This window comes from Rhinopithecus bieti, unplaced genomic scaffold (genome assembly GCF_001698545.2).
Source record: "Rhinopithecus bieti isolate Rb0 unplaced genomic scaffold, ASM169854v2 scaffold_32760, whole genome shotgun sequence".
Taxonomy (NCBI): domain Eukaryota; kingdom Metazoa; phylum Chordata; class Mammalia; order Primates; family Cercopithecidae; genus Rhinopithecus; species Rhinopithecus bieti.
In genome coordinates, this window is record NW_016813956.1 from 557,899 (window position 1) to 585,896 (window position 27,998).

The window sequence follows — 27,998 nt, forward strand, 5'->3', positions numbered from 1 at the left end:
ACCTCTGAGCCAATCAAAAAACTATTTCTTCCAAAGAGCCACTCTTACTGTTTCTCATGGTTAGAAGACAATATTTGCTTTCTCTTTTTCATTTCTTCCAGATGAAAGGCTAAGCCGTAATAGAAAGAATGGAGAACTATTGATTGACCATCTTTATTCTGTGGGCTCTGATTCTCCCATGGGAACACCAAGGGGTAAGTGCGGGAAATGGTTTAGAGCCTGGGCTACGATGCCTGGGAGGAGTGGGGCTGAGTCGCTGAGAGTGGTGAGTGGGCATGCAGGGAGAGTACTCGCCCAGAGAAACGGCTGCGGTGCCTCTGTGTGTGTGTGTGTGTGTGTGTGTGTGTGTGTGTACATGCACACACCTGCACATGCACATATGGGCACGTGGGAAGACAGGAGAAGTACTACAAAGAATAAGAAACTGCAGAGGTTGGGATTTAGTGGAAGGAAAGGGAGACAACATGAATGAAGAAATATTCCAACTGCATCTTCTTAACGTATTGTGGTCAGAAAGGGCAAAAAAAAAAACCAAAAACAAAAAACCCTTAAAATCTGTTCTGGTCAACTCAAGGCATCTATTCTAAGAGATTCTGAAGAAGGAAAAAAAAAGAGAAGTACCTTATAGATTTATATGTAAATGTGTTTATTATTACAGAAGTATTTATAATATAGTAAAATCTGAACCAACATTCATATACAACAGGTGGGGAATAGACAATGCATGGTTCAATCATAAAATATGTTCCATGTAACCATTAGGAATCATAATTTTAATTAAGTGAAATTCTTTATAATTTTAATAACACTGGATCCTTTTATTAAACCATTTTTGGTATCTTTTAGGGATAGTACTTGGTTTTCTTTCCATTCATCATTTCCCCAAAACCTAAAGCATGCTTTCCCATGGCTACAAGCTACTACATTGTATGAATATATAATAATTGAGAGTCTCTCTGAGCCTGATCTGACTCAGAAAGCCGCTCCTAAAGAAGAAAAAGAACAAACAAACAAACAAAAACCCCAATTGTTTTTTAAACTCTTTCTTTATTTTGGATTTTGAGTTTCTACATTTTGTTACTATAGATTTTACTAGATTAAACAGCCTTAACCTTAAATATTTGCATCAATCTCTAAATTTTTTTCTTCAATGCTAACTTTTATAATTGGAATTTTGAGGGCAAAAGACACAACATTTTAAAGGCCCTTGCCATGTATATATGGCCAAATGCTTCCAGAAACATTTTCACTTCCATTAGCAAAGTATATGATTATAACTACAGAGTATTTAAGGTTATATTCCTTTTATATTTTTTTATTAGCAAAATTGTCTATAGTAGAAAGAATGAATAATAAATAACCTAAAAAATAAAAGTTCTCCCTCTGAGGACAGCAGAGAAATTTTTAGCTTAGGGACTAATAATAATAATACCTCCTTTTCTTTAGGAGCATAAAGAGCAGTTTTGAGAAGCAGAAGATGTGGTGAAATATAATGTTTAGTCTGATGGTGGATACAAGATCCAGGCAGGGGTGGAGCATGACCAGCTGCACAGACCTCTGTTCCCTTGCTTCCTCTACATCTGTCCCCACCTGCCTCTGCAGACCTTGTTTTCAGAGGCCATTCCCAGACCCCCAGCAGCTGGTATTATGGCTACAGGCCTCATGCTCCTTTGTTTTGGGAGAAACTGTTGAGGAGTTAGTATTTACTGAGCAACTAATATGTTCCAGTCTCTATTATTCCTCATAATAATTATTAATTATTAACTAATACATGAAAATTTTAAATTTAAAGCATTCCAATAATTTTAAAAGTAAAGGAAGCAAAAGGCCAAAGTGTCCTTTCATTCACTTAACCTCCAATCTTCAGTTTAGCATTCCTCTTTTTAGGCTTTTTCAGACATTTACATATATAGTTTTGCAGAAATGTGTAGCTTTGCTTTTGTTTTCAATTGAATTATTAGTATAGTTCTACAAGGTACTTTTTGATCACTTAGTATATCTCTATTGTCCAGGCTATTGACATTAAATCACTCTTTTTAACTGCTGCCTTGAATTTCCTCATAGGGATGTATCATATCCCTATGATATATGGAAGACAGGCAGATGTATCATACATCTGTATCATAGGGATTCCTCTAACTAGTCTCTTGTGGGTGACTGGTTCAGTTGGTAACCACTTTCATACTTTAAAAATAGTGCTGCAGTGTCATTCTCACAGAGGCTTCTCTCTGCACCCATGCAAGTACTTTGCTGGAGTAGGCATCAGGAAGTGGAATTTTGGGGCCAATTGTGCACATTCTAAGTCTCATACTTGATATTTTTGAGTAACTACAGTTTAAATGGTTTTGTCCCATGACCAAGATCATCAAGCTTGTGACTTCTAGAGCCTTTACCTATTGTCTACCCTCTTTGTGTCCCTAACTCTACCATAGTGGTCCAGCCCATTGTGGGTGCTCAGTAAATATTTGTTGAATAACTTTATGAAGGGAAGAAAGAAAAGATGAGTAAGGTCTGGTCTTATTCAAAGCTCTCCCAATCAATGTCTTTGTGATTAAATGTGGTGGGTTCAGCCCCTGAATGACTTCAGAGCCTGCACCAGGCAATCTGCCTGGATCCACCAGGAGCCACCAGGCCATGAGTTGACCATGGTAATGGCCAAGAGTTTGACCCTTGAGGAGTCCACAGTGTTGGACACCCATAGAGTTGAACAAGGGTGGAACCAGGGAATCCAGTGAAGAGGGTCCTTCATAAATCAGAGGGGGATGATGGAAGCTTGGACCTAGCAAGGGAAGTGTGGGGAAGTGATAGGATTCTGAATATTTTAATGCAGTAGAGTCAGAGATTTCCTGATCAGATAACAGATATTGCTTTTACAGATGGTTTTCCATACTGGAACTCAAAGGTAAAGACACTCAAGGACAGACATTTTTGGCAGAGGTAAGATGTTCTTCAGTTACCATACTTGAGTTAGCCCTGGGGAAGTGGACGTTTCCACGCAGAATCCTATAGCTTCTTCCAGGCCACAGTGTCTGTCTCACACCTTCTAGTGTCTCTTGATATGCAGCATAGATGAAAATGGCAAGTTCCCTGGCCTTCCTTCTGCTCAGCTTTCATGTCGCCTTCTTCTTGGTCCAGCTGCACACTCCTTGCTCAGGTAGGGAACGATTCCATGTTTCCACATTTATGTTTATGAAGCAGACGATTACCTCAGTTACATAATTAAGCAGACAATTACCTAAATGCCCTCTTAGAACCTTCAACTCCTTCCTATACCTGAAGTCCATCCAAACCTGAAGGATCATGTGTCACTAAGAGACAAATGGTGCTTCTGTTAGGAATGGTTTCCCCTCTAGGTTCTCTGTATCTAGCCTTCCCTGTCTGAGAAGCACCCTTCCTCTCATGACCCCAAATCCAAAACCCTCTGATGGAGCCTTCCCCTTGTGCTGACAGCTCAGTTTTCTGTGCTTGGACCCTCTGGGCCCATACTGGCTATGGTGGGTGAAGACGCTGATCTGCCCTGTCACCTGTTCCCGACCATGAGTGCAGAGACCATGGAGCTGAGGTGGGTGAGTTCCAGCCTAAGGCAGGTGGTGAACGTGTATGCAGATGGAAAGGAAGTGGAAGACAGGCAGAGTGCACCGTATCGAGGAAGAACTTCGATTCTACGGGATGGCATCACTGTAGGGAAGGCTGCTCTCCGAATACACAATGTCACAGCCTCTGACAGTGGAAAGTACTTGTGCTATTTCCAAGATGGTGACTTCTATGAAAAAGCCCTGGTGGAGCTGAAGGTTGCAGGTGAGCCTCCAGGTTTTGTTCTGAGAACACTTCTCTGTAGGATCTAGAGCAGATGCAGAGTTCCTCTTCCAAAAGCACTGCAGACACTCCTGGCTGATCACTAGCGATTGCCTGCACTGCCTTCCAGCTTAGCTTCTCTGCGGCCCTTGAGAAAGACACAGGTTTTCGTTTAGGAAGAATTCCTGCTGTACCCTACATGCTCAAGTAAAGAACTCCTTTCCTCTGGCGACCAGAGATGTAAGGAAAGTGAAGGACAAGGGATAGGAAACATTAGAAACCATCTCTTCAGTGACTGGTACACCATCACTTTGGTTTAGTTGTGTAACAGACGGCTTCTGTTGTGTCTCCAAGTACACAGTACCATGGGCCCTGGGAGGTGGAATAGTGACTATATCTGCTGCCAGTGTTTTCCAACCAGTCATCCCCAGGAATACTCCTGTAGTAGAACGAGCTGTATTTCTTACTTGTTGCAGTGAGGAAGAATACACATCATAGGGAGCTGTGGTGGGGGTCTCAGTAAGAAGGAATTAGAGGAGCAGACTTGGTATACAATTTGGGCTTGTGTTAGGGGATTGGCGGGGGGCAGTTTATAGACTTAGCCTTTTGCTCTGGATGAGATGCCGTCAGGAAGGTGTGGGCAGGTTAACTGTATGAGTGAGAACCTTAATCAATCTTATGTAGGAAGAAGGAGACCAGGGTGAGACTAAAGCTGTAATTGATGAAGGGCGGCAATCCCTGATTGCCGATGGGGGATGTTTGGTCATTGCTGTGGTTTGCACAGTGTTCATGTTTTTCTCTATGCTCACACATGATGTGGGGTGGTCTTGTTTTTCCCATGATCCATCATAGTCACAAAGTGCATTGTCTGTGTTCTGTGAAATTGCTTATGTTCAACAGGATGACACGGAGACCCAGTGTCAGTTTCCCTATGTTGGGACAGCTTTTCTCTTTCTCAGTGCAGTCCCTTGCCCTGTGGCTTCTGGTTGGGTTTAGTTTAAGGGAATTAGCAGCAGACAATCGTAGGAAGAGAAGAGGAAGAAATCTGGATGCTCAATCCCTGGCTTCCTTGCTGCACGGTACCTTCAGGCTGGCTGCATTGCCTTGCTGAAAGTAACAGCTCCTCTAAAGGAAGTCCTCAATGCATGAATCTCTTCTTTTATGTATTCAAAACAGCTTCCTCTCCTCCTCCCTCTGGTAATTGGTGTGGGTGGGAATAACCACACATTACTGACCCTGGGATACTGCACTAGCAAATTTAGTTTTCCCCTCATCATGACCACACTTTTGTAAACAGCTCCTGAATGAAATCTCTCTTGAATTATCAAATCTGAGTCTGCCATTGATTCCCATTGAGACCCTCCTTAATGCAAGAGCTATCAAGAATCTAGGCCAAATTATCCTTCCACAGCACTGGGTTCTAATCTTCATGTTGAAGCGAAGGGTTATGAGGATGGAGGGATCCATCTGGAGTGCAGGTCCACTGGCTGGTATCCCCAACCCCAAATACAGTGGAGCGATGCCAAGGGACAGAACATCCCAGCTGTGGAAGCACCTGTGGTTGCAGACGGAGTGGGCCTATATGCAGTAGCAGCATCTGTGATCATGAGAGGCGGCTCCGGGGAGAGTGTATCCTGCATCATCAGAAATGCTGTCCTTGGCCTGGAAAAGACAGCCAGCGTTTCTATCGCAGGTCAGTACGTGCTTGGCCTCAGGTTTCTGAGCTGAGCTGTGGCAGTTGAATGAAGGGGGATGTGTTAGTATCTGTGGTAGACCTGGGTCTCTGCACTGAATATAAGGCCCAAAGCACAGATCTGGAGGCGCTGCCTTGTTCCAGGGGAGATTCTTTCCTCCATAAAGGTGTTCACAACACATTTTCTATCTGCCAGAAAGTATGACAGGCAATGGGAATTGGGGGAAAAACATTCAGATAAGCTCCTTATATAATGTCAAATGACAAAATGGTATACACACACACACACACACACACACACACACATATATATACATACACAAACTCTTATCATAGAGAAACAGCTGATCTCCTTGAATAAGAAGGAGATTCTAAAAACCTAGTAAAACGTTTTGGCCAGGCATGGTGGCTCATGCCTGTAATCCCAGCACTTTGGGAGCCTGAGGCAGGCAGATCATTGAGGCCAGGAGTTTGAGACCTGCCTGGCCATGGTGAAACTCCATCTTTTCTAAAAATTCAAAAAATTAGCCAGGTGTGGTGGTATGCACCTCTAATCCCAGCTACTCAGGAGGCTGAAGCACGAGAATCACTTGAACCCAGGAGGCAGATGTTGCAGTGAGCTGAGAGCAGACCACTGCACTTCAGCCTGGATGACAGAGTGAGACCCTGTCTCAAAAAATAAATAAAATAAAATAAAATAAAAACCTAGTAAAAAAATTTTTAACAAAGTTCATGAATTATCAATTCATAGAAAAGGAAATAACCCACAAAAGAGTGCTCATTCTCACTCATTAGGGAAACATTTGAAATCATTTTTCACTTATGATATTTACAAAAATCAAAACAAAACTGCTTTGGCTTATAATACATGGTTCTCACAGGAACGTAGGAAGGCAGTGACTCTCCGTCATTTTTTCGTGTAACTTGCTGTATTTTTGGTGTGCATTAGGTCAACCTCTATTGGGGGCTCGATAGCAATATCTATCCAAACTACATACTTATCGATCCAAACTTCCATTTCTAGGAATTTATCTGATAGACAAGCTTGCATTTGTATGAGATGATCCATGTAAAAGGTTTCTGTTTTTTGTTGTGTTTTGTTTTTTAGACGGAGTCTCACTGTCACCCAGGCTGGAGTGCAGTGTTACAATCTCGGCTCATTGCAGACTCCGCCTCCCAGGTTCAAGTGATCCTCCTGCCTCAGCCTACCGAGTAGCTGAGATTACAAGCGTGTGCCACCACATCCAGCCAATTTTTGTATTTTTAGTAGAGATGGGGTTTTACCATGTTAGCCAGGCTGGTCTCGAACTCCTGACCTCAAGCGATCCACCTGCCTCAGCCTCCCAAAGTGCTGGGATTACGGGCATGAGTCACTGCAACCGGCCTGTAAAAGGTTTCTTATAGCACTGATTACGATTGCACAAGGTTAGAAACTGTGCAGATGTTCACTGCCAGGGAACTTCCATACAAGGGAATAGTGCCCAGTTTGTAAAAGGAAAAAGAAGCAATTCTCTCTATAATAATATGGAAAGATCTCCAAGGTACACTTTTCACAGAAAAGCAAGATGCAGAGGGACATGTATAGAATGCTATTTTAGTTTAAACAAGAGGAAAATAAGAATATACTTTAATTTACTTTTTTTAGTTCTCGATTGGGTTATTTAGTTTACATTTTTAAACTCCAACAAGCAATTTTGTAACACTCACTGTACATCAGGCACTTTATAAGTATTAATTTAATTCTTCTAACCTTAGGAGATAGGTATTATCATTACCCTCATTTTATAGATTAGGCCACTACAAACAGAGAGGTTATGTAGTAGTCCAACATCACACTGCTAGTCACACGGGGGAGCCAGCATTTAAACCCAAGCCCTCTGACTCCACAGGTTATGTTCCTAAGCATCATATTAAGTGGACTAAGGAGAAGTTAATACATGGAGGGAGGGAGGACTGGGTGGATGAGAGAGTTGCATGCCTTTATGTATATGTAGTTTTGAACCATGTAAATGTGTTACCTATTGAAAAAATATTTAGAAAAAAATGTGTATAACTCTGCTCAAGTTACTTTCCATGTGAGAGGCAGACATCTCAAGATAAGTAATAGTAGAAGCTTGTAGTGAGGATTTACCAAAGTCTTATCTATAGTCCTCTGAGACTTTAGGGAGAGAATCCTTATTTAACCTCATGAGATAGCTTCCCTGCCCCCAACCTGGTCTGAGCAGCTAAAACTTGGGGCATTGAGGCTGGGGAGGCTGAGTGCACCAGCGCCCATGACCCACAGCTCTCCCCATTCGCAGACCCCTTCTTCAGGAGTGCCCAGCCCTGGATCACAGCCCTGGCAGGGACCCTGCCTATCTTGCTGCTGCTTCTTGGTGGAGCCAGTTACTTCTTGTGGAGACAACATAAGGAAATAACTGCTTTATCCAGTGAGATAGAAAGCGAGCAAGAGATGAAAGAACGGGGATATGCTGCAACAAAGCAGGAAATAAGCTTAAGAGGTATCCAACGCAAGCAGAGAATCTAAGCCCCAGGCTTGCGTGCCCCAGCCTGAAAACCTCACCTCTTTCCCCCACCCTGGCACCGCATCATGTTTAAGGTTTATTTCCCGAAATACCCACCTTACCCATAACAGTTCATCTTTTTTTTGTTTTGTTTTTGTTTTTTGGTTTTGGTTATTTTCCAGAGAGCCTCCAGGAGGAACTCAGTAAGTTTTCCCATTCCCCCAGAGACCCGGGCATGTCTTCCTATCCCGGCTTTGAGCACCTTGATGACTCTTCCCTGTTCATTCCATTGCAGAGAGGAGAAAAATCCAGTACTTGACTCGTGAGTGGCTCTGACATTTTCTCTGAATTCAAATCTATTACTCTCTCTCTGCTTCGTTATTTTCCAGCTCATAAGTCATATCCCAGGGTTGAAAAGTGGTCTTGGATCCCTTTACTCAGAAAAAGAAAACAAGTGTGGCTCTTTGGAGAAACCACCCAGTGGTTTTTCTCTCTAGAAAAAAAAGAAAAAAGAGGTCTTCAATCTCTTTGTACTAGGGGCTACAGACCCTTAAGCTCTAAGAAGCACTGAAGAATATCCAGGGTTACACTTCAAAAGGAAGAGGGAAGAGAAGAATGAGGTGCATTTTCTATGGCAGGAAACTTACTTGTTTTCCACAATCTAGAGGCTGTTGAAAGGAAAACAAGAATGGAAGATTTAAGAAATAAGAAAATCAGAAGAGCGAGAGGGAGAAAAGTATGTCTAATAAAGAGGAGTAGCCACAGTGGCTCAATTGGTACAGATTGATCATAATTGCTTTCAAAAACTAGTCCCTGAAATTGCTCTTTAAATTTCCCAAATTCTTTTTAGAGCAAGGTAAGAAATTATACAGATTGAGAAGGATGGATCTTGTACTCCTAGACATTCACATATAGACATGGTGACACCTATGCCCAGGTACAGATTCAAAACAGATGAGCTGGACCCCATTGGGAAGGAACTCTCACAGTGCCTGCCCTGCCACTAGCACTCAGTCGATGTTCCCAGACTTGATATGAAGAAGAGGTGAAGAAAGAATTGTACCTGCAGATGGAGACCATGGGGAAGGGTGGGATGGTCAAAAAAAAAAAAAGAAAGACTAGATGGACGCAAAAAGAAGGGGACGGGGCCAACACAGAAAAGGCAGAGTTCAGGTGACACCTCTACCTTTCTTTCATTGTAGGTGGAAAGGAGTCTTCGTCTGATACTGATAAGTCAGCCTGATGCTCTGTAAGTTTGCTGGGTCACGTGCCCTGAATATTTCAACCTTTTCTCTGCTGTGACCCGTGGATGTTCTCTGCTGGATTAATTAGATCTAATCCAAAGACTCAATTTCTGTGTGGTGGGGGTTCACCTCTGCTTTTCTGGAGCCTCTGGGAAACTCCTGATCCAGCACACTCCCTTGCAAAGCCTGGCCATGCATCCTGCACATACCATGACACAGGGAGCCTAGCCTGACATTTTTGAGAAGGTGCCACCCCTGATCCATCAGAGCTGTAGAGGAGGGAAGCTGGACCCTGGAAGATACTCTGAAGAAAAAGAGAGAAAACATGTAGTGAGAGGAGAATGGAGTGGGAAAAGTACAAGAATACTGACCTTTTTCTTATCTGTGTCTCCTTCCTTTCAGAATGGAAAATGGCCCTCTTCAAATCTGGTGAGTAAATCACTGTATGTTCCCTGGACCAACAACCTGAGAAACTATATTCCTTTTTCCTTTTTTCTTCTCCAACTATTGTGATTTGGGGAAGAAAAGTTCCCTTGACATCCTTTGTGGGTAGGAAGATACATAAAGGGTGGAGCTGAGGGGAAGGAGACACACACTGAGTGATACTGCATGGAGAGTGAGGATGGAAATGCCAAACAGAGGAGGCGATGCCTGCGCAAAGAACTTTGTCCTTCCTAGGCTTCCCATGCCACCTGCTGCCTGTGTCTCCTCAAAGGATTTAATGCTTCCAAGCTTTGGCCTCCACACTTTTAGATGATGATTGCAATCTGTGTTTCATGGGGGCTGAGGCGAAGACGGAGGGAATAATGAACTTGCTTGGCAGGAACCTAGCAAGAAACAGATGGCAAGTTCAAACTGGGTAGTTGAACAAGGTTTCCAGAAAGGAGGGTTAAGAGAAAGCAACAAGGAAAAGTGCAGTGCCCCCATGATTCCCAACAGTGGGGAGCTGTCTCCACACCTAGCCTGCGAGGGATAGGGAGGGGAGGCAGTTACTGGAACCCAGAGAAAAGTAGCTCAAAGAGAGGGTTTCTTGAGAGTCGACAGGCCTTGTTAGAGCAGCACCAGCTGCTGCTGGCAGGGAGGAAGCAGGAAATTAAATGGAGTGTCTCTCCTTTCTTTCTTCTTCCAATCTTCTCTCAGGGCTTCCCACTGGCCAAACCCAACAGCAAACCAGAGGACAAGGGAGCCCAGTGGCACTGTTCTTAAAGGACAGGTTCCTGGGGCCCAGAAGAAGGTGAAGAAAGCTGAAGGGTAGAGAGTGAATCTGGGGCATATAAGGCCCCACATAGAGCCCAGCACAGAGACTGCCTTGCAGCTATTAGAAGATCAGAAGCTTCCTTCATGCCCTGCTGTGGGCTGAGTACATAACATCATTGCCTTATACAACGCTAGAGATTCGTGTTTTAATCTGATTTTTCAGGTGAGGAAATGATTCAGATGAGGTTCCACCTTGTTAAATAAATTGGATGTATGGAAAACTAGACTGCAGAAAAGGGGAACTCATTTAGCTCATGAGTGGTCGAATGAAGGTTGAAAATTAATCACTGATCATAAAGCATTAGTGGGCAGAGTCAATGTGGGGAGGGAAACAAGAAAAACGTAGAAAGAGGATCCTTGCTGCTTCCTGAGGCAACATCAGGGTGTTGGGTTAGGCAGATGCTGAGGCAACTCTCATTTCACCCTCTTCTTCCCCTCTGGACACAAGATACCTGGGGCTTTCTCTCCTGACATCAATGAGAGAGTCACATTCAGGGCAGGTTAGGGACGTCAGGCTCTGGACTTGGGTCTCCTCAGCACAGCCCAGGCCTTGCATGCTGAGGCTCTGAAATCCAGGAAAAATGCTTGACCCCATGGACACTTACTCAGACTCTCTACAGCAGATGTGATTCTGGATCCCAAAACAGCAAACCCCATCCTCCTTGTTTCTGAGGACGAAAGGAGTGTGCAGCGTGCCAAGGAGCCCCAGGATCTGCCAGACAACCCTGAGAGATTTGATTGGCATTATTGTGTTCTCGGCTGTGAGAGCTTCACGTCAGGGAGACATTACTGGGAGGTAGGGGACAGGAAAGAGTGGCATATAGGGGTGTGTAGTAAGAATGTGCAGAGAAAAGATTGGGTCAAAACGACACCTGAGAACGGATTCTGGACTATGGGACTGACTGATGGGAATAAGTACCAGATTCTCACTAAGCTCAGAACCAACCTGACACTTCCTGAGCCCCTAGGAAATCGGGAATCTTCCGGGTCTATGAGACTGGAGATATGTCATTCTGCAATGCTATGGATGGGTCGCATATTCACAATTTCCTGGACATCTCCTTTTCTGGGTCTCTGTATACCATTTTCAGAATTTTGACCTAGGAACCCACTGCCCTGACCTTTGCCGGGTGCCAAAAGAAGTAGAGAGTTCCCTCATTCCTGACCTAGTGCCTGATCATTCCCTGGAGACACCAGTGGCCCAAGCTTAGCTAATGAAAGTGGGGAGCCTCAGGCTGAAATAATGTCTCTGCTTCTCTCTGCCCAGCCTGAATCTGAGGGTCTCCCCCTCCACAGCAACCAATCACAACCATAAAGCTACAGGCACACACTGAAGCACTTTACTGATATTCATTCTATTTTATTCTGTGTGCCAAATCTTAGAGTTTCATACCACTTTATTGTCCCCTTTATACAGATAAGGAAACTGGGGTACAGAAAAGTGAATTAACTTTCCAAATTTGGCATGACTAGTAAACAACAGAGAGAGATCTAAACAGCAATAACTAACATTAATGGAGAATTTAAAATGTTCTGAGTGCTGTCTTATGAGCTTTGGTGGATGTCACTCCTTTAATCCTCACAACATCCTGTTGGGTAATCTCATTTTGCAAGTATGGAAGCTGAGGCAGGGCAACATTAAGTAACTTACATAACTCCTACAGTAATTTGTGCAGTTGGAAGATGGGCAGCTTCAGTCTCTGGCCATTTGCCTGTTCTTTTCCACCCTGATTCTTCCCCCATGGGAAAAACACACCTGTAGCCCTGAGGTTCTTTTCCCAGAACAGCTCCAGGGTAAGGATCATTGTAGGTGGTTGTGGAGTTGGCACTCCTTTTGACTCCTTCGCAGCTGATCGTCAGAGCAATAGACCCAGCACTCCTTGGATTAGCTCTGCAGAGTGTCTTGGTTGAGAGAATAACCTCACAGTACCCACGTGACGTGTAACTGGGAAAGAGACTAAAGGCCACATGACATGTAACTGGGAAAGAGACTAAAGGCCGCACTCAATGTATAATGAAGCCCTGGTAGGTAACAGAGCCTCTGGGAGGTAAGCAGTATGAATTAGGATTTGAGTTGACTTTGAAGGCTAGCATGTCAAGTCTCCTAAAAACCATCACCTCCTATGGGTGGTAGAGAGTGCTGGTTATGGAAGACCTAAACTAGACAGAAGGGTCAATATCTTTAGGTCAAAAGGTTTCTTAGGATTCTGCCCCCCTGGCAGGAGGGACTCCTTCCTGCCTAGGGGATTTTCCAAGGGACAGAGCTAGGGAAAATCCTTACTGATACATACCCATAATTCATTCAATAAATGCTCAAGAATCATATCGTATGTTCAAGACACTGTTCTAAAAACCAAGGGTAAATCATTGAGCAAACTATATCAAGATCTCTTCCCTCAAAAGTGGTTAAATAATTAATTATTTAATTATTATTATTTAATTATTAATTATTATTTAATTAATTATTTAATTATTAATTATTCTATCAGATGGTGATGAATATCCATAGGAAACATTAAGCAAGGAGGGAAAAGAGAGGTAGGGGCATGAGACAGATATGTCTCCCCAACAAATGTGATAAGTGATCGTGGAGCCAGAGCCAGCCTTCCTATAGTCAAGGTTTCCAGGTAGAATAAATACTCTGTGATACAAGAAATTTGAATGAAGGAAGCTGGAAGAATTGCAGGGATATTTTTAATCCCTCTATGGATTCAGTCTGCTGGAAAGGGGTCTATCCACCCCTGTTCATTAGTGGATGTTAAAACCATATTCCTTTCAACTGCTGCCTGCTTGGGAAAACTACTCCTCATTATCATCACTATTGTTGCTCACCATTGTATCCCCTCTTCTTGGCATGTGCTTGTCAAGCCCTGGTTGTTCAATAAATTTGTTAATAATGCTTACTCTTCAGCTTGGCTTTTTCTGGACTCTAATAAGTCTACTCAGCACAGCAGAGTAGTCTACATACCCATTGTACTCACCACAGATTTAGTTTACCTCATTGCAACTTTTGCCCAACACCCTCATTGTATCCATTTTCTATTGCAGCCAGCTGAATTACCACAAATTCATAGACTTAAAGCAACACAAACTTATCTCACAGTTTTGTAGGTCAGAAGTCCAACAGGAGTTTCACCAGGCTAAAATCACTGCATTCCAGCCTGGACAACAGAGCTAAAACCTTGTCCCTAAAAAAATATATAAATAAAATAAAAAAGAAAAACAAAAGAGACATTCCCTAACAGATGGAGCCTCTGGGAGGTAAACAGTGTGAATTAGGATTAGAGTTGGCTTTGCAGGCTACCATGTCAAGTCTCCTAAAAACCGTCACCTCCTATGGGTGTTAGAGAGCCGTGGTTATGTGAAGCCCTAAACTAGACAGAAGGGTCAGTGTCTTTAGGTCAAAAGATTTCTTAGCATTCTGCCTGCCTGGCAGATTTCTGTCCTCCTCGTTATCATTCTAGAGTTTCTGGAAGCTGAGGTCTACTAAGAAGTCCCAGAGGAAGAAAGTGAAATCCAAAACCTTCCTGTTTGAAGTTGGAGTTGAAACACCCACCTTGAAGTGAGAAAATAAGTCTGGCAGGATAAATTGAACAAGCATTTATAGCAGACAGATAGATGTTTGGTGCTGTGATGGGGCCTGTAGGTGGACCACAAAGAAGAGGGTGCAATGGGATTGTTTCCTCTTAGAGAGCTCACAGTTTATGTGGCCCATTGGTCTCCTGGTGTTCTCTAACATCAACGTTCTTTCTTCCTTATCCTCATCTTTTTTTTTTCTCCTTTCTATTTCTTGCTTCCTACCTCCTTCTTTTTTTCCTTTATTTTCTCTCTTTACAGAAGAGATGCAATAGGCACTGAGACATCACTGCTTTTTAGCTGAGCCCTGATATCTCTCCCCTGCACTGGGCTCTGATCCCCCCGCTGAAATGAGGGGCAATGAGGGTGGGGGCATCTGGCTGGAGTGCATATCTGGAGGGTGGTACCCGAGGCCCCTCACAATGTGTAGGAACCCCTTCCTGACCAGGGGATTTTCCAAGGGACAGAGCTGGGGAAAATCCTTACTGATACACACTAATAATTCATTCAACAAATGCTCAAGAAGCATATTGTATGTTCAAGACAGTGTTCTAGAAACCAGGGATAAACCACTGAGCAAAATATATCAAGATCTCTTCCTTCAAAAGGTGATTAAATAATTAACCATATATTCTATCAGATGGTGATGAACATCTATAGGAAACATTAAGCAAGGAGGGAATAAAGAGAGGTAGGGGTATGAGACATTGCAATTATTAACAGAATGGTCAGGGAAGACTTCGTTGTAAAGATGGAAATGGAGTCATCCCATCTGATGGCAAGGAACTATCAGATGGTTGAGGATGGAGCAACCCAGCAACAGGCAAAGAATATGCAAAGGACCTAGGGAAGGAACATGTCTGGCAGTTTCCAGAACCCCCAGAAGGCAATGCTGCTGTGGCTGAAATGGAGTGAGTGCAGGAAGTGAGAGGAGATGACTTCACAGAGGCAATGAAAACACATTCTACATGGCATTGCAAGTCACAAACAGCCTTTGGTTTTCACAGCGAGTGACATGGAAAGTATTGGAAGGTTTTGAGCTAAAAATTAACATGATCTCACTTGGGTTGGTCTGCTGAGAATGGACTACTGATGGTAAGGGCAGAACAAGAAGGAGGGCACTGGAGTATTCAAGGTGTGAGTGGTGGTGGCTTGAGGCAGGGTGGTGGCTGTGCTGATTCAGCATGGCTGGTTAGCATTATGCACCATGGTCCTTCCCACAGTGACTCCAGATATTTCTGCTTTGCTACCTCTGGGCCTTGGCCCTGGGAGCCACTGAGGTGTCAGCCAGGGCTGAGCCAGCATCACTTTGTCCATCCAAGTTTTCTGAGGGAGAAACTAACAGAGCAGGTGGCTGAGGAGCTCTAGAGATGTGCTGCTAGGGGCGCTCTCACCTGGATGTTCTGTTTCAAACTAAGTGGACATTTCTGGCTGCCTTTTGAGAATCTGTTATGCCCAGCGGGTCTCCCTGTGTGGTGATCCTGCCTGTTATCGTGGTTATTCTGATGATATTCATTGCTGTATGCATCTATTGGATCAACAAACTGCAAAAGGGAAAAAAGATTCTGTCAGGGCAAAAGGAGTTTGAAGAGGAAAGGAAAGAAACTGCACTAAAGGAACTGGAGAAAGAATGTGTGGAAAAAGAAAGAACTTCAAATACAAGGTAAAAGAGGCCGAGTATGGTGGCTCATGCCTTCAATCCCAGTACTGTGGGAGGCTGAGGCAGGCAGATCGCTTGAGCCTAGGAGTTCGAGACCAACCTGGGCAATAAAGTGAGACCCTGTCTCTAATTAAAAAAAAAAAAAAAAAAAAGAGTAAGAGTAGGAGGACAGTTCACCATTATAGAAAAGACACAGCTCTCCCAGGTACCAGTGTATGGAAGACAGAGGAAATGCATGGCAGCAGCAGCAAGGACTTGGAATTCTCATGTCTTTGGAATGAATATCTCAGAGCTTTTGTTCTTTCATTCTTCTGGCATTGCATTCATTTACCTGGCTACATAAAGTACTAAATGGTTGAGCAAAAGCAAGTGTAACAATGTACCAGTACTACCCAGCCACCTGATCATATATCATTTCTGGTTTCTGACAGTGCCCTAGGCATGAGGGAAGGGAGATGCTGTTGTTCATAGAAAGGACGGTTCCTGCATTGTTTACTATAAACCCAACTTCTTTTAGTTCTTCTATTGAAGACATGATTTTGTTTCTGTTTGTTTTTCAGAGCAACTTCAAGAAGAATTGCGTAAATTTAGCCTTTCCTGAACTACTCCATGTACAATTTGAGTTCTGCTCAGTTAGCAATATCTCATGACATTCACCTCTGTCTGTCCCTTAAAGATGGAGAAGAACATTCTTATATGCTGGTGAGTGCCCCTGATGTTCCCTCAGATCTCAGCTTTCTCCCCACCAGCCAGCTAACGGGACTCATTAGACAAGATGAGCAAGGGACCCAGTGGGGACAGCAGGGAACTAGGGTCAGTTCATCAACAGTGTCCCAGCAGTGATGCATCATGGCTCTTCTGTCAGGGAATCCCAGCAGCTCTCAATCAACCCTATGGTTTACATCCCAGGATCCTTTCTCTTTTGGAATAATTTAATGCATGATTACCAGAGGTTTCCCATATATATGCTTCACTGGTTTTTGCTCTTTGATTCTGGATCAATTTGAAAGAAGACAATGCTGTCTTAGCAATTTATGTACTAGGGATGGTGTAGACTATGTATAGTTGAAGGCCCATGTGGGGAAGAGGCTACAAAGGTTCCCAATAAGCCTCACAGAATGGTATACAAATAGGTGGCCAGAAATGCCTTTCTGCTTCTAAGAGAGCACTGATACTTTGTGTATAGCCTGCCAGGGGAGGCATCTGGGTGAATGGGAGAGCACAGAACCCAATTGCCCACTCCCAATGAGCACTTTCCATCTTATGATACAGCCCCTCAGCCCATAAGCACCACAGAATCCAAGTTTTACCAGATACCATGACACATGGACCTTTCCTCTTTAGGTGAATTTCAAAATTGCCACTGTCAACTTGGGACAAAACAGCAAAATGTCACAACCAGATATTTCACCATGGAGAATAGAGGAAATCATTTTAACACAATAGAAAGGTAAACTGAATGAGAATAAATGCAGATGGGAGAAGCTTGCGGAATGCCCAGAGCCTGGAGTGTTTCTCGCACTGACTGACAGGAAATGGACCTAGGTAGGCACCTCCATTTCCTCTATCTACCCATGTGTCCTTTCCCCAGTTCGTTTAGCACAGTTTCTTTCCTTTCCTGGTCAAATCCCTTTTCCCCGGACAGAATCTTTTTTCCATTTGGAGTTTGTTGATCCAATAGGTATACAGAAGTCATACCTGCAGACATCAGACCCATGTTGTTGAAGCAAAACTAGATGGAAATAGTTCCTCCCTACTTTTGCCTACAGACCCCTCAGGCAACAGGTTTTTTTGGGGGGGACATTTATTCTCCTTCTTTATCCTTGAAGGGTGCCCTTGTCAGTCATTTAAATCAGTTGTCATCTGGTAAAAGGAACACATAGAACCAATGAAGAGACCCTTTACCCTCCAGGACAGTGTGAAGGGAAAGACTCACCTTAGTTGATCAACTGGGGAGAGAAGGAGCAGGACATAACGCCTCTGTGCTAGTTTGAACCAGATAATTAAAAGGTTCTAACTAAAAAAAGTCCCAGAGATCCTAGGTCTTGAATAGAAAAGGGAATAGATCTTAGAATGCTGAGAGAAAGTGTGAATCATTAATTTGGGCTCGTTTCCTAAACTCTCTGGATTTCAAAGAACCTCAATTCTTCTCAACCTGAGGGTGCTGCTTCTGTCTCTGGAGAGATAGAAGTGCAGCTTCAGAGGTCGGGGGCCATGGCCCATGCCTGTAATCCCAGCACTTGGGAGGCTGAGGCGGGCGGACCACCTGAGGTCAGGAGTTCAGTACCAGCCTGACCAACATGGAGAAATCCTATTTCTACTAAAAATGCAAAATTGGTTTCCACGCATGCCTGTAATTCCAGCCACTGGGGAAGCTGAGACAGGAGAATTGCTTGAACCCAGGAGGCGGAGGTTGCGGTAAACCAAGATCACCCATTGTACTCCAGCCTGGGCAATAAGAGTGAAACTACGTCTCAAAGAAAACAAAAACAAAAACAAAAAACCCTGCAGCTTCAGTAACTCTCAGGGTATGAGCTGCCTGGGATCAGGTGGCCTTCGTGGAAATGGCCCCTTCACGGGGATTCCCCTGTAGTTTTCTGAGACTTTTCTGGGGACCAGGAACCACACAATCCCGAGGGTTCCTGAGACCCAAGGCCTAAACCTGAGAATTCCTCTGCAGCCAGTGTGGTCCTGCACACAGACACTGCTCATCTCGATCTCTTATCAGACGACCAAGGAAGTGTGACATTGGCTCCCTCCAGGGAGAGCGGGCTGTATAACCCAGAGAGATTTCAACAGTCAGCTTTGTGTCCTGGCCGGGAGAGCTTCGCCTCAGGGAAACATTACTGGGAGGTGGAGGTGGAAAATGTAATTGAGTGGACTGTGGGGGTCTGTAGAGACAGCGTTGAGAGGAAATAGGATGTCCTGCTACTTCCTCAGAATGGCTTCTGGACCTTGGAGCTGTATGAAAGCAAATACTGGGCCCTGACCTCTGCTAAGTCGATTCTCTCTCTGAATGAGCCCCTTTGCCGGTTGGGCGTCTTCCTGGAGTATGAAGTTGGAGACGTCTCCTTCTACAACATGAGGGACAGATCTCACATCTGCACATTTCCCCGTTCAGCCTTTTCCAGGCCCCTGAAGCCATTCTTCAAGTTACAGTCTTGTGACAGCTGCATCTTCATCTGCTCCGCATTCATGTGCGATCATGATGCCTGAAGAGGCCTGACAGTTCACAGATCGGGGACCCACCATGGCCCACAGAATCAGTTCCCTGGTCTCACAGCCGTGGAGGCAAGCCCTGGCCATCTCAGCAGCCACTGCATAATGCCCCTGGTGGAAGACATGCCCTCCTCCCCTCTGGTCACACAAGAGAACATCTTCCAGCTGCCTCTTTCACACCCAGTCCAGACCTCAGCCCCTGTTCACTCCTCACTAGGCTGTAGCTTTAGTAATTCCTTTGCTTGTAACTATGGGATGGCATCCAGTGTTAGAAATAAATGCTCAGTGCCCCAAAGAAGAGTCAGCACTCTGGCAAAAAGCTTTCTCAGCTAGGCAATTTACTTCTGCAGAAGGGTGCTGCTTGCAAGTCTGGTCACCACAAGAATACACCAAACAAAGAGGGAAAGAATTTTTATTCCTAATGCTGCTTGTCCCAGCTTCTGTGTTCAGTCACCACTCACCAGAGTTGGACCACACAATCTAAGCCGAACCTGATTAGCTAACTTGAAAGGGGCAGGGGTGTGGTTACACTGGTTGGAAGGTCAGTTTCTGTGGGAAGAGCCATTGCAACGGGAGGGGTAATTTACAGAGTGAGTAGCAGATGTGGGCTCTGTAGGTAAGGATCAGTGGAAAAGTTGTTTACTGAAACTAAGACAGGGAGACATAAAGGATAACGAGGTTAGTTTGGCCTTATAAGTAGGGAACAAAGAACAAGGGCACTAAACAAGCCAAACCTTTGAAGAGGAACTTCTTTTATATCTGACATCCAGGCATAGGGAACTAGGTGTTACACAGCTCCCAGCCAGGAAGAAAGTGTGAGAAGCTGATTGGCAGTGAACTTGCTGTTTAACATCAGGATGGCGATATTGAGCCCAATATGCCAGTTGGCACCAGATGCTGTGGATTTGGAATGAGGCCAGCAGGGGTCACCAGGATGTGAGAAGAGAGAAGAATCCACAGGACCACCAGAGGGAAGAGGGAAACAGATACGCAGGTCAGAGATAGAAGAGGTAGAACCAGAGAGCTGGGAGGGAGCAAGGTTGTGACGGTGGTTAAGCCCCACCATAACAGCTAAGGGGTCCTGGGATATGATGGCTCATTTCCACCCAACCCCAGGATTTCCAGAGCACACACCCACAGGCCTGGACCTGGGACGAAGATGAATGAAGAACATGGACTCATGTGGATGTGATTTGGCTCCTGTGTCCCTGCAATAAACAAGGAGTCAGTAGTTAGTCCTTGAGTGTGGTTGAGGTTTGAGGTCCTGGTGGAGCAGAGTAGTACTGGACCAGGTCTATGTCAGCATTCAGGTTCAATGAGGGCACCAGTGGCTTCAAACTTCCCGGTCTAATTATGTCTTAAGACACTTAATAGCTACTGAGGGCCTTGAGGAGCTTTTGTTTATTTGGGTTGGTATTTGTTAATATTTACGGCATTTATGATTGAAACAGAAAATGTTAAAATGTAGCTTACTAATTCGTGTTAAAATACCATGAATGCACCAATTACAGGTTAATATAAATAGAATGATTTGTGAAAAAAATCAACTATTGTGTCTAAACAAAAGAACAAGAAGTGTGACATTGGTTAACTTTTTCCAAATCTAATGTCTGGCTTCATAGAAGACATTTGTATTCTCATATCTGCTTTTGTATTAAATCTATTGGTATATCACAGGTTATATAGGCCCCCAAAAACCTTATTGTACCCTACCAAGAGAATGAAATCATAAACAAAAAATGTTATATTATTAATATTATAATGAAAATAGTATTAACATTGGGGGCTCCTTAACAGTATATCAGAGATCACCCTAGGAATCCCCAGACCATATTTGGAAACTAGAATAGTGGATCCTGGAAGTTAATCCATGTGCTGGTTAATTTTAGATGTCAACTTGACTGGATTAAGAATACCTAGACAACTGATACAACATTATTTCTGGGTGTGTCTGTGAATGTGTTTCCAGAATGCTGACCTCCAGAAGAGATTGGCATGTATGTCAGTGGGAAATTCTCCCTTCCTATTGGCTGAAGGCCCAACAGAACAAAAGTCAGAGGAAAGACAAATTCTTCTCTCCCCTGAGACATTTTTCTTCTTCTGCCCTTGGGCATCAGAACTCCTGCCTTTTCAGCCTTTCAGCTTCGGAAGTTGTACCAGGATGCCCTGGGTTCTCAGGTCTTTCGGTTCGGACTGAGATTTACACAATCGGCGTCCCAGTTCTGAGGCTTTTGAACTTAAACTGAACCATGCTACCAGCATCCCAAGGTCTCCAGCCTACAGACGAGCTGTCATGGGATTTCTCAGCCTCCATAATCACATGAGAAAATTTCCCTAATAAACGCTCACTCATACATATATGTCTATATCTGTATCATATTGGTTTTGTCTCTCTGGAGAACCCTGACTAACACAATCAGGCATCTAAAATTCTGGCTTGAAAGGTAGCACTTTAGGTTTGAGACAATTCAATAATCCAACAGGACTGAAAAAAAATAGTCCAAAATCATATTACTGCATTTACAAATAGACATATTATTCAATGAATCTGAATAATATGTGATTCTTTCAACCTCTGTGGTTGAGGGCCAGATCATATATGGCCCTGAATGTCATCATGCTGACCTGCAGTTTACCTCTGAAAGGGGAGCCACTGGAAAGTTTGGCAGAAAAGGGACTGGACTTACGTCAGATGCTAGACGGAGATGGGCTATGTGTAGGGGTGGTAGGTGGAAGCCTGAAGACCCAGCTGGGAGCTATTGCAGTGATTCAGAGGGGAGATGCCGGTGACTTGTACCAGGGAGGAGCCATGAAATTATATGATGCTGGATTTATTTTCAAGACAGGGTAAAAAGGCTTTGCTGATAAACTTAAATGTGGGATGTGAAAAAGGAGGGCATCAAGGGTGACCACAAGGTTATGGTCCTAAGAAACGGTACAGATGGAGTTGGCACTTAGGGAGATGAGGAAACTGAGGGAGAAGTGCATTTTGGAGGCCAGAGGAGGAGCCAGCATGGAATTCAAGGTCACTTTTGGGCACGTTCAGGTTGAGGAACTTACTAGAGATCCCCGTGGAGATGCAGAGTAGGCAGGTCAGTAATAAATGTGCAGGCCAGGCATGGTGACTCATGCCTGTAATCCCAGAACTTTGGGAAGCCGAGGCAGGTGGATCACCTGAAGTCAGGAGTTCAAGGCCAGACTGGCCAATATAGCGAAACTCCATGTCTACAAAAAAATACAAAAATTAGCTGGGTGTGGTGGCATGCTCCTGTAATCCTAGTTACTCAGGAGGCTGAGGTAGGAGAATCACTTGAACCTGGGAGGTGGAGTTTGCAATGAGCCGAGATCAGGCCACTCCAGCTTGAGAGACAGAGCAAGACTCCATCTCAATACATACATACATACATAAAACTATAGTAATAATAACAAATGTGCAGTCCAGGCAACAGGTCAGGAATGAAATACAAGTTATTCTCTTTGCCTTCTGTATCTTCATGTTTGCTGCCACTGCCTGTTTCACTTTAATGCATTAGTGATCTATTGCTGCATAACAAATTACCACAAACTTAGTGGTTTAAAACAGCACATACTTATCATTTTAGTTTCTGTGGGTCAGAAGTCCAGGCAGAGCTTAATGGGCTTCTCTGCTCTGAATGTCAGAAAGCAAAAGTCAAGGTATTGGTCAGGCTGTAGCCTCATCTGGAGTCTCGACTGAGGGAGAGTCCTCTTTTCAGATCACTCAGGTCATTAACAGAATTCATTTCTTTACAGTTGTAGGACTGAGGGCCCCAGCTCCCTGCAGGCTGAAGCTGGAGTCTGCTCCTAAAGGGCTCCTCAGCTCCCTGCTATATGGGTTTCCCACTATGACTCCTTTCCTCTTCATAGCCAGCCAGGAAGATAGAGCCTCTAGAGTGGGTCAGCTAGCAAGACAAAGTGTTACACTACATAATGTAGTTATGGAAGGGACATGCCATCAGCTTTACCATACTTTATTGGTTAGCAGCAAGCCACAGGTTCAGCTCACCCTCAGGGAAAGTACAGGCTACAAACTGCAGGAGGAGTAATCATAGGGGTCCACTCCAGAGTCTGTAGGATACAACATATAAGAAACTCAAGGTTCTCCCATTGTAACTGGCCTGCTTCCCCTTTCACTGGGCAATACACTGCACCTGCCTCTCTCTAGGAGTCTACTTCCATACAAGCAAAGTCTCAGAAAGAGAACACATGCATGGCCATCAGGCACTGTCTGCCATGATGATGGCCACTGCTGTACCACACCATAAACATTGTTCTATCAGTTACTACTGAATTCCCAACCATTAAAGCCATTATACATTTCTATTTTTCCCTCCCACCCCCATGCTTTTTTAAAGAGAGAGACAGGATCTTGCTCTGTCACCCAGGTTAGAGTTCTTGGTGTGATCATAGCTGAGTGCGGCCTTGAACTCCTGGGCTCAAGTGATCCTCCTGCCTTAGCATTCCATAGTGCTGGGATTATAGCTATGAGACACTGGGCCTCGCTTGTCTTTATACACTTCTGTCTTTTCTTTATGGACAACCCTGAGTTCTTCATAGACCTGCCTGAGTAGGTGTTCCCTCCTGTGTGGCATCTGCCTCATCAATCCCCAAGGCCCTCTTTGTGGTCTTTCCCTACTCCTAGGGAGATCCTTCTCAGAATTCTTGCTCCACTTGCTCCAGAACTGCTGAAATTCCTTAGGCTTTGATCCTGGGCTCTCTTTTCACAGTACATATACTCTTGTAGGATCCAATCCATTTTCAGAGCTCTATCCCATGAGCAGACCCCACCGTCACCTGCATTTCTGTCTCCAGCCCCATGCATTCCCTGAACTCAGTGCCCACTAGCATCTCACAATGAGATGTGTGTCCAAAACTAAATTCCCATCAACCCTGCCTACCCATCATTATCTGAGTGAGTGACACCACCTAACAGTCATTTTAGCCTTCTCTTGTTCTCTCTTAACCCACCACATCTGACTGCTAGCCAAGTCCTGCTATTTGCACTTCCTTTCAATAGTCCAGCTTAGTGGTTTGAGCACAGATTCTTTTGGCAGACAGCTGGGCTCAAGGCCTAGCTCAGAAAGAAACTACTCATGTGACCTTAGTGAGTCGTTTTACCTCTCTGGACCTCAGTTTTGACATATAAAATGTGGGAAATAACATACCTTTTAGTGTTGTTGTGAATCTTATTAATATATATAAATCTCAAAGCACAGTACCAACATGATAGTAGGTTCTACGTAAATATTTGTTAGTACTAATATTAATAGTTGATCCAGACTCCTCTCCCCATCTCCAAGTCATCATCATTTCTTACCTAGAGTGTCACAGTAGCTTCCTTCCAGGTCTCCCTACCTATTAACATCTGGCCCACTGAAGAGGACAGGATATATTATGCAACCCCAGCAGGCATCATCCCATAGAATACAATGTAAATGGCACCCCCTACCTCCCATCTTCCCTTGTACCTGCCCCACTGCTATTTTCAATGTATACATTTTTTCACGTCAAACTTTTCAGAGATTTTCCCTTCACCTTTAAAGTGAGACTCCAACTCCACAGCAGGCAACTGTTGATGTTGTCTCCAGGGGAAGTGGGTTCAGGAGTCATCAATGCAAGGATCAGAATTGAAACTTACAGAATGGAAGACAATGAAATGCGTTGAGGGTTAATACATGAAGGTGCTGTGCTAACTCTTCCTTAAATAACTTATGGAATAGGTCTTATTTCCACCCTACAGACAAAGAAACAAACATGATTAGTTAGTAAACTGGCTTTGGGTTCCAGGGCTAATGAGTTGTGGATGAAAACAGATGAAGATAGAAAAAAAAGCCTAGAGGCAGCAGATAGTAAGCCAGTGTGCATGTGACGTGCTGACAGATATCTAGATATAGCAGAAAGAAAATTCATGTTCATGGGAGTTCCTAATGGCAACAAGAGGTGAGATAACCATGAGAAATGGATATTTCTTGATGAGACTAACTCAGTAAAGGAGACAGATTTCTGGGCATTTTGCCACACCTATTGCATGCAGAACACTGGAATTGGTCTCATAGAAGACAAAGAGAAGATAGGATCAAGTGCCCAGGTCTTGAAGGAGGGCTAAGTGCACTTTTCACTTAGCGTACATTCTTGTGACTTATTTATTTATTTATTTTTTGATACACTGTTGTAAGCAAACTGCATGCATTATCTCATTCCATCCTCACAACAGCAACCCTAAAAGTCAAGTACTATTACCATCCTTATTTTAGAGATAGGGAAACTGGGGCACAGAGATGTTAGGTAACTAACCCAAGGTCACACAGGCCACCTGGCTTGAGAATTAGTGCTCTTATCCACTCCATTATGCAACCCCTCCTCACTAATTTTAAACTTCAGTGGCTGAGACCTACTAGATGATAGATTCTCAATAAAAATTTGTTGAATCACTGAATTCATTTCTGCCCCATTTCACATCCATTTCTTTCCCAAGACTTATTTCCCAGAGTTCTGTATAAAGGACTGCATGAGAAATGGACCCACGGGCCTCATACTTTGGAAACTACAGAGTTCAACGATACAAAGTATTGGGCCCAGAAACTCCTAATCTGAAGCTTAGCATCTCAGCTGCTTCTCTGTGTCAAAGCGACTTGAATCCTCCAGGCTAGGGTCGGTTGATTTTTCTTACTGATATAATTTCAAGCAACACAGCTTCTGATAGACTGTGAATTTAAAAATAAGCAAATGAATAATGAAATAAATAAGGATGATAGATGGATAGGGAATGATCAGTGGTATGGATTATAATAAAGTAAAAAAGTTTAGTAAAATATTAACTATATCACTATAATCTACATTGTAGTTATATTGGTATTTACTGAAAATTCTTTCACCTTTGCTTTATGTTTTAGAAGTTTTATGATAAACTGTTGGGAAGGAAAAAGGGGAGGGAAAAATTTTGATATTCTGCTGATAACAGAGACCAGAAATACCATTGGCTTAAACAAAACAAGGGTTTTCTTGTTGTTTTGTTTGTTTGTTTGTTTGTTTTCATGTAAAATGAATTCAGATGGTGGCAGTCCAGGGCTGATGTGGCTGCTCAGAGATGTCATTCATGACCCAGCCTTCTTCTGATTTCATTCTCTGCTGTCTCTGCATGTGGCTTCCAACCTCAAGGTTGCCTCATGGTCCCAAGAGGACTGCTGCATCTCCAGTTCAAAAGTCTACATCCTAGGCAAGAGGAAGAAGGAAGTATGGAGAGTGTACCCTCACACTTCCCGCTATTTTGGCCTCCCTTTTGAAGGATCTCTGGGAGAAACACAAGCCCACAACTTTCACCTACAAACTATTGGTTTCAACTTAATCCCTTGGTCTCCAATAACTATGAGATGGAAGAGCATATTGCAGTACCCAAGAAAATTAGGCCTTATCACCAAGAGGAAAGAGGGAATGTATGATTCAGAAGCAACCAGCCATCTCAACCAGATACTGCACAGCCTAAATTCAAACATTTACAATATAATCAAATTCCATCAGCCCGTCACATCTTAGCTTTAGGAGCTTTGATCACTGACTTGCAAATCCAAAAAGTGTGTTTTGAGGTCCTAGGCCACAGGAAGTACCAGTTTGTCCCACAGACCTCTTACAGAGATGGCATTCACAGTCTATCTAGTATCCAGCTTCAGAGAGTATGTACTCCACTGGCAGCACGATAAACAAATACACAGGAAAATACTATATAGCACAAGCCAGGAGCTAAGGATGAATAAAGATGCTCAGAAACACCTGCACTAAAAATTTCCCGAAAAAGGTAAAACATGTCAAGCAACACTGCCTCTGGAAACCAGAAAAATTATATTATTTGATAACAGATCCTAAGCCTGGATGTTGGAGGTGCTTGAAAATGTGCATTGTGTCTGGCTTTCTTTCCATTTATATGTTATTTGACTCTGCAGTAAAATCTCCTCCTCCTCCATGTACCCATATTCATGCAAGCAAATGTTAGCAAACTGCCACAATAGCATTTTAATTAGTGCACATCTGTCTCTCTTCACCACATTGTAATCTTTTCCCATTTTGTTCTGCTTATATTTCTATTATGATAAAAGACTTAAGACAAGTAAATACATAGAAATACTTATATACATGTACTTGCAAGAATGATTCAAATAGATAAACACAGAAACACAAACAGTAAGGGAGGTAGGGCTGGAATTTTACTTCAACGTGTACAATTCAATGTACTTTCAGTTTTCATTTCAACCTTCCTCAGTGGTTTTTTTTCCCAGCAGCTGATGAGAAACATCACCTCTGAGCCAATCAAGAAACTAATTCTTCCAAAGAGAGATTATTCCAATTCCTCACGGTGACCTGACAGCCTCTGCTTTCTTTTTCCTCTCTTCGGAATGAGAGACTCAACCGTAGTAGAAAGAATGGAGAACTATATTAACGACCCTTCTTCAGTGGGCTGTGATTTTCAAAGGGGAATACTAAGTTGTAAGTAGGGGATATTGATTACAGCCTGGGTTACAATACCTGGGAGGACTGTGGCTGAATCACTGAGAGCGGTGAGTGGGCATGCAGGGAGAGTACTCACCCAGAGAAAGGGTGAGGTGCCTGTGTGTGTGTGTGTGTGTGTGTGTGTGTGTGTGTGTGTGTCTGCATGGGCACCCCCACACACTCGTGGGTACGGGGGGAGAGACAAGTAGTGCAAAGAATAAAGACCTGCAGATGTTGGGATTTGGTGGAAGGAAAGGGAGACAACATAAATGAAGAAATATTCCAACTGCATGTTCTTAAGAATGTATTGTGGTCAGAAAAGGGCAAAAAAGTCTCTAAAATCTGTTCTGGCCAACTCAAGCTGTCTATTCTAGAGATTCTAGAAAGAGATGTGCCTTATAGATTCATATGTAAATTTGTTCATTACAGAGATATTTATAATACAGAAAAATCTGAACCAGCATACACATACAACAGGCGGGGGATAGACAAAAAATGCATGATTCAATCATAAAAGAGATTTCCATGCAGTCTTTAGGAGTTTTGTTTTT

At 43.5% G+C, this 27,998-nt stretch overlaps 1 protein-coding gene and 1 pseudogene across 19 annotated transcripts; both read left to right on the plus strand.

Moving 5' to 3' along the window:
• BTN3A2 (butyrophilin subfamily 3 member A2) lies at positions 1 to 27,986 on the plus strand. 19 transcript variants are annotated; one of them, XR_001880896.1, is made up of 13 exons: positions 1 to 194; positions 2,877 to 2,937; positions 3,065 to 3,154; positions 3,451 to 3,798; positions 5,207 to 5,488; positions 7,789 to 7,989; positions 8,175 to 8,314; positions 9,195 to 9,241; positions 9,639 to 9,665; positions 10,377 to 10,656; positions 16,290 to 16,431; positions 17,074 to 17,274; positions 27,240 to 27,986. XR_001880896.1 is itself a non-coding variant. In XM_017849176.1 (11 exons), the coding sequence occupies exons 3-9, from the start codon at positions 3,070 to 3,072 to the stop codon at positions 9,233 to 9,235; spliced, it is 1,005 nt and encodes a 334-aa protein (XP_017704665.1). In that variant the 5' UTR covers positions 1 to 194; positions 2,877 to 2,937; positions 3,065 to 3,069; the 3' UTR covers positions 9,236 to 9,241; positions 9,639 to 9,665; positions 10,366 to 13,396. The 19 variants fall into 19 exon arrangements, 4 of the variants coding, with proteins under 4 accessions (XP_017704665.1, XP_017704664.1, XP_017704666.1 ...); XR_001880895.1 differs by lacking the exon at positions 27,240 to 27,986 and adding an exon at positions 20,918 to 21,289; XR_001880893.1 differs by lacking the exon at positions 27,240 to 27,986 and adding an exon at positions 18,851 to 20,539.
• LOC108513391 (butyrophilin subfamily 3 member A3 pseudogene) lies at positions 11,086 to 13,396 on the plus strand (annotated as a pseudogene).
• Positions 27,987 to 27,998: the final 12 nt, after the last annotated feature.

Coding starts and splice junctions, on each gene's coding strand:
- BTN3A2 (XM_017849174.1), top strand. CDS start 3,070: ATGAAAATGGCAAGTTCCCTGGCCTTCCTTCTGCTCAGCTTTCATGTC. Junction 3,155..3,450: donor GCTGCACACTCCTTGCTCAG/GTAGGGAACGAT, acceptor TTGTGCTGACAG/CTCAGTTTTCTGTGCTTGGA. Junction 3,799..5,206: donor GGTGGAGCTGAAGGTTGCAG/GTGAGCCTCCAG, acceptor ATCCTTCCACAG/CACTGGGTTCTAATCTTCAT.